Genomic DNA, 4,492 nt, shown 5'->3' with positions numbered 1-4,492 from the left:
CATGGCAAAATACACGGTTAAAATACACATGTTCACCCTATTGAGACCAGTTGTTATGGTGGAAACTTTGGCCGCTTTGCGGGACGGGAAAATATCATCAGATCGGAATGAAATTTTGCACAGAACCTTGTACCATAGTATCGACAAGAATTCCGACCCGGCCCGACGAATCCGACAAACTTTTTTTTTTGCCATGAAAATGTGGACCACCCTAATACACAGCGCACAACAAGTTGATCAAGAACTAGTTTTACAATCAGAAGTCAAGAATAATGACTGTTATTGTGGATGACATAATGACAATTTGAAGTTTTGGTTCAGACTTTAGCAAGCATCATGGAATTTGACATGCTTGCTTCGCTTTCGCGGGCCACATAAAATGGCGTGGCGGGCCAGATCTGGCCCCCGGGCCTTGACTTTGACAACTGTGGTGTAAAGGGATTAAGTGTCACGCCCAAGAGATCTGGTTGATGAGGTTTTGTGAAATGTTGTTTGTGTGTTTCCTATTTTAGTATGTAATCGGTAACTTGCCCTTCACCACGAGTGCTGAATGCTTTAAAAAAAAAAAAAGGAAGGAGCAAAAATGGAAGTAGAAGACTCTGTGATGTGGTGCTCTCACTTTCAGATCCGTTGACAGACAAACCATGGACGAAAACCAGGTGATTGTGAGACACCTGGCTCATCAGACTCGCCATCTCAAAAAAAGCCTAAAGCAAACCAAAGAAAATATTGATTTCGAATCGATAGACGAGGCTTTGCCGGATCGCTCGCAGTGTGACGGGCGCTTACGGATGTGATATCTTCATGGCTTTGCTCGAGAACCTTGAGCACCACTTGGATCTTCTTGTACTTATCGCCGTTCAAGTCGTCCTCCTGCTCAGCGACTACTTGCCCGACTTGCAGATGCGCTGAGTAGATGTGAGTTCTGGTGCCAAAACCCAAATGCTGCCCCTGTCCGTAAACACAATACCCCGCTGCCTCAGCCAAGTCAAACGAAACTTGCAAAGCTTCGAAGGCGCAAGGAACGCGCTTCTCACCAGAATGAGGTCTTTGTACTTGATCTGGAAGCATAGCTCCAATTTGTTCGGAGATAGAGTCCGCGTGCTGGCACTGCCATCTATGCCGCGCCTCTTCACGAGGAGGTTGGAAAGCTCTGTGGAAGACAAAGACAAAAACGTGGTCAGTGGCACAACACAAACTACACGGTCAGACATTTGGCCTTCACTTTTTAGTGCTCATTAAAAGTCCTAACTGACAACGTCATCTGTCAAGTTACAGTAGTGCAATTGTTTGCTGCACTTTCTGCTCCGTGTCAAGGTCAACTTTGTGCAAAATGCTCTTGTTTTGGTTCTGAATGTGAAGCTAAAGTGATTCTGATGCTGTGCAGAAGCGAATATGTTCAAACGGGATAGAGGGCCATTGGCCATTTAAAAAAAAAAGTAATAATAATAATAATAATAATAATTCATTTCTCTTTTTGTACTGGCTAGATAGACTAGTGGTTTTTTTTAAGTTTCTAAATTCAGAGCTGACTTTGTCGGTAGCGACTGGTTAAAAGGTTATTCACAGGAAGGGTGCGGTACACAAAAATGGGTCAGCATTCGTCGGAAAAACTTGGCATTGCTTGTGGTGTTCCCCAGGGGTCAACATTGGGGCCACAACTATTTAATGTGTGCATTAATGATATCTTTCAATGTATTGCATTCATTAAGATTAAATGCTCTTTGCTGACAATACAAATATATTCAGCAAGATTTTCTTCTTCTGGCTCCTATTCAGGCATTTTTCCATATGTTTTTTTGAAACACTTCCTTAAGAACAGTATGAAATCAGCTATGTCAGTGTTCATCTCCTTGTGCATTATCATGAAATGCTATTGCCTGAAAAAAAACTGCGCAACATGAATACAAGTGAAGATTCACTGAAATAAACACAAACCTCCTTGCCGGGGCCGACAGCATTTTTTAATAGTATAGCTGTCTGTGCCAGACTTGAGAATGTAGTCCTTCAGGGTGTTTGTGAGCTCCTTCACACTGGAGAATTTCTCCTGCCAGCCATCCAAGGTGAAGACGGAATCTTTATGCTGGATGCAAAATAGCTTGTGGCTCGCCATCGATCCGTTCTGCTGGCCATCGATAATTCTTTTTAAAAAAAAAAATAACGCTCACCTCGCCTGAGATGCAATGACTCCGACTTAAGGAGAGCGGCGACTCACCTGGTTTTTATTTGGCACAGCCAAAACAAGTCTGTGATAGTTGAGAACACTCCAACGCACGAGGCAAGCTTCTTCTTCAGCTTCCTCCTTTTTCAGCTTGTGCAGCACAAAGTCATCACTGGAAAAACACCACAGTTGTTTGTGGTGCTTACAGAGTACCACAGAGGGGGAAAAAAAAAAAAAAAAAAAACTCACTGGATTGGTCCGTGCAGTCCATTAGCTTGACTCAGCAGCACCCTCGGGGGCGCCACCTCATGACAAAGATAGTGGTGGGCGTCCACAGTCAGCCGGTAGTATCCATCGAGCAGGGAGATGAAGGAGCGAGCCTCCTGGCTGGAGCTCATCTCAACCTCCTACATGCACATTCACAAAGACAACGAGTGGCGCTTAGTAGCACAGCTGCCACCTACAGATGCACTCACATTGTAAAGACACACAAAAAAAAAAAAAAAAAAAAACGCCAGAAGCGCACAGCGACCTCATGGAGTCTAAATGACTTATAAAAATTATTAATAAAGGCATGGGCGAACTAGTGGAAACTCAGCATAAAGGAAGGGTGGTGGAGGGGAATTCCCCACTACTGCCAAAAGTTGTGTGGCACCGCAAAATGTTTCCTGATGTTTCCGTTGCAATCTGCGCCAGGGTCAATCGTCTGGTGTGTGGCCGTGAGTTGCCGACTGTAGTTTTTGGGGGTTGATCGATTCAGTCACAATCGGTCGTGTTGCTCGGCGTGCAGCGGGCTTTAGTGTAAAATCTCAGCAATTTAGATTCAACTATACTTTGCACACTTGATAGCTGAGATCCTGGAGCATGCTGTCATGGGAATACCCTTGATGCCCACCCATTAGTAACATGAGTCAATTAATTATGATTATATAATTAGAAATGAATTTATCCGATTCATTCATTGACAAAATAATGGAGAGATTAATTGATGATTGAAATCATCGTTAGGTGCAGCCATAATCACAATGTAACTAAACTGAATCAAATCCTGAGACCTGAATATCACACTTATGAACTTATAAAATATTACCCTGATCCCACCCGCGAAAAAGAAATGCTGCTTTGTTATCTCCTAAACACAATTGATTTATTTTTTTGAAAGCATCTTTGAGTTAGCGTGGCCTTCATTTTTCAGTACTCAAGTAGCTCTACTTTCAAAGACAAATTTCTAGTATGTTTTTAACATACTTGGCCAATCAAGATAACTCTGAATCCGATTTTGATACATCCCCAACGATGAATAATAAGCAGCGCTCTCACCATACACTTATTGTCCTGCGTGCTAATGCAAACATTAGCTTCACTGATGGCTATGTGAATGATTCCTGGGAAGTCACAGAAGGGGGTCCACTGGTTGCTCTTGGCCTACGTGACGAAGCAACACGAGCAAAAGTGGAGTTGTCAGGAAAAAGCAGGAAGTATCAACATTTCCTCCAACAATATGACAAACCTCAGAGGCCATCATTTCCCTCCACTGAAGCCCCGTGTTAGCAGATACCATCAGCTCATGCACGGTTTCCGCCCCGCCGTCCCTCGAAGCATCCGGACTCGTGTGTTCGTCATCCCCGCCCAGCCTCAGGTGGCGCACAGCGAAGGTCTCGGAGCCGAAACGCGGCGCCAAGCACTCGAGAGCATAGATATACTTGCAGATAATTTCCTTCACGTCCGGCTTCTTTGCTTCCATATTATTCTGGTAGGTGCGCATGGATCGTTCAAACATCCACCGGAGCCTCATCTTTGTCAGGACTTTGTCTTCTGATATGTGCTTGGCATAAGACTTTGGGATGCAGTTTATAAAGCTGGAAAGACACGCCACTGTTATATGCCCTGCCCTCAGATTTTACTCACAAACTTACAAAGCAAATTGGATTCATATAGAAAAACATATATTATACATATATAATTTTGTCTTTGATTTTCCCCGAACAGTATGAAATTATTCTTGTCATGACTTTAGTTTAAAAAAAAAAAAGAAAAACATTCTTATGATATGACTTTTTTTTCTTGTAATATTAGAATGTGATATAATTTTACCTTTTTGTGCTAAAAAAAAATAAGACGTTTTATTCTAACAATATTTTAACTGGACTTCTTGTTATGTTGTGGCTTTTCCTTGAAATATTATAACTTTTTTTTTATAACTTTTTATTCTTGGAAAAATACGACTTCATAGTATGACTTCATTAGTGCAATATTATTACCTTTTCCTTGTAATGTTTTTTTTCTGAAGCATATTGGTATCGGACTTCAGCCTTGTAATATACTGTAATA

The 4,492-nt window shown here is 42.1% G+C and overlaps 1 protein-coding gene across 1 annotated transcript in view; it reads right to left on the bottom strand.

The window, feature by feature from the left end:
• tyk2 (tyrosine kinase 2) overlaps positions 1-4,492 on the bottom strand; it is a 15,121-nt gene that overhangs the window by 6,064 nt on the left and 4,565 nt on the right. The window contains exons 7-14 of the mRNA XM_019875726.1: positions 3,671-4,062; positions 3,482-3,588; positions 2,411-2,568; positions 2,216-2,333; positions 1,939-2,125; positions 1,038-1,153; positions 790-951; positions 620-707 (exon numbers count right to left, since the gene is read on the bottom strand). Of these exons, the coding sequence (XP_019731285.1) occupies positions 620-707; positions 790-951; positions 1,038-1,153; positions 1,939-2,125; positions 2,216-2,333; positions 2,411-2,568; positions 3,482-3,588; positions 3,671-4,062 (1,328 nt within the window). The remainder of the gene's footprint in view (positions 1-619; positions 708-789; positions 952-1,037; positions 1,154-1,938; positions 2,126-2,215; positions 2,334-2,410; positions 2,569-3,481; positions 3,589-3,670; positions 4,063-4,492) is intronic.

This window comes from Hippocampus comes, unplaced genomic scaffold, assembly GCF_001891065.2.
Source record: "Hippocampus comes isolate QL1 unplaced genomic scaffold, H_comes_QL1_v1.1 scaffold93, whole genome shotgun sequence".
NCBI lineage: Eukaryota > Metazoa > Chordata > Actinopteri > Syngnathiformes > Syngnathidae > Hippocampus > Hippocampus comes.
This window is presented reverse-complemented; position numbering and strand designations above follow the sequence as displayed.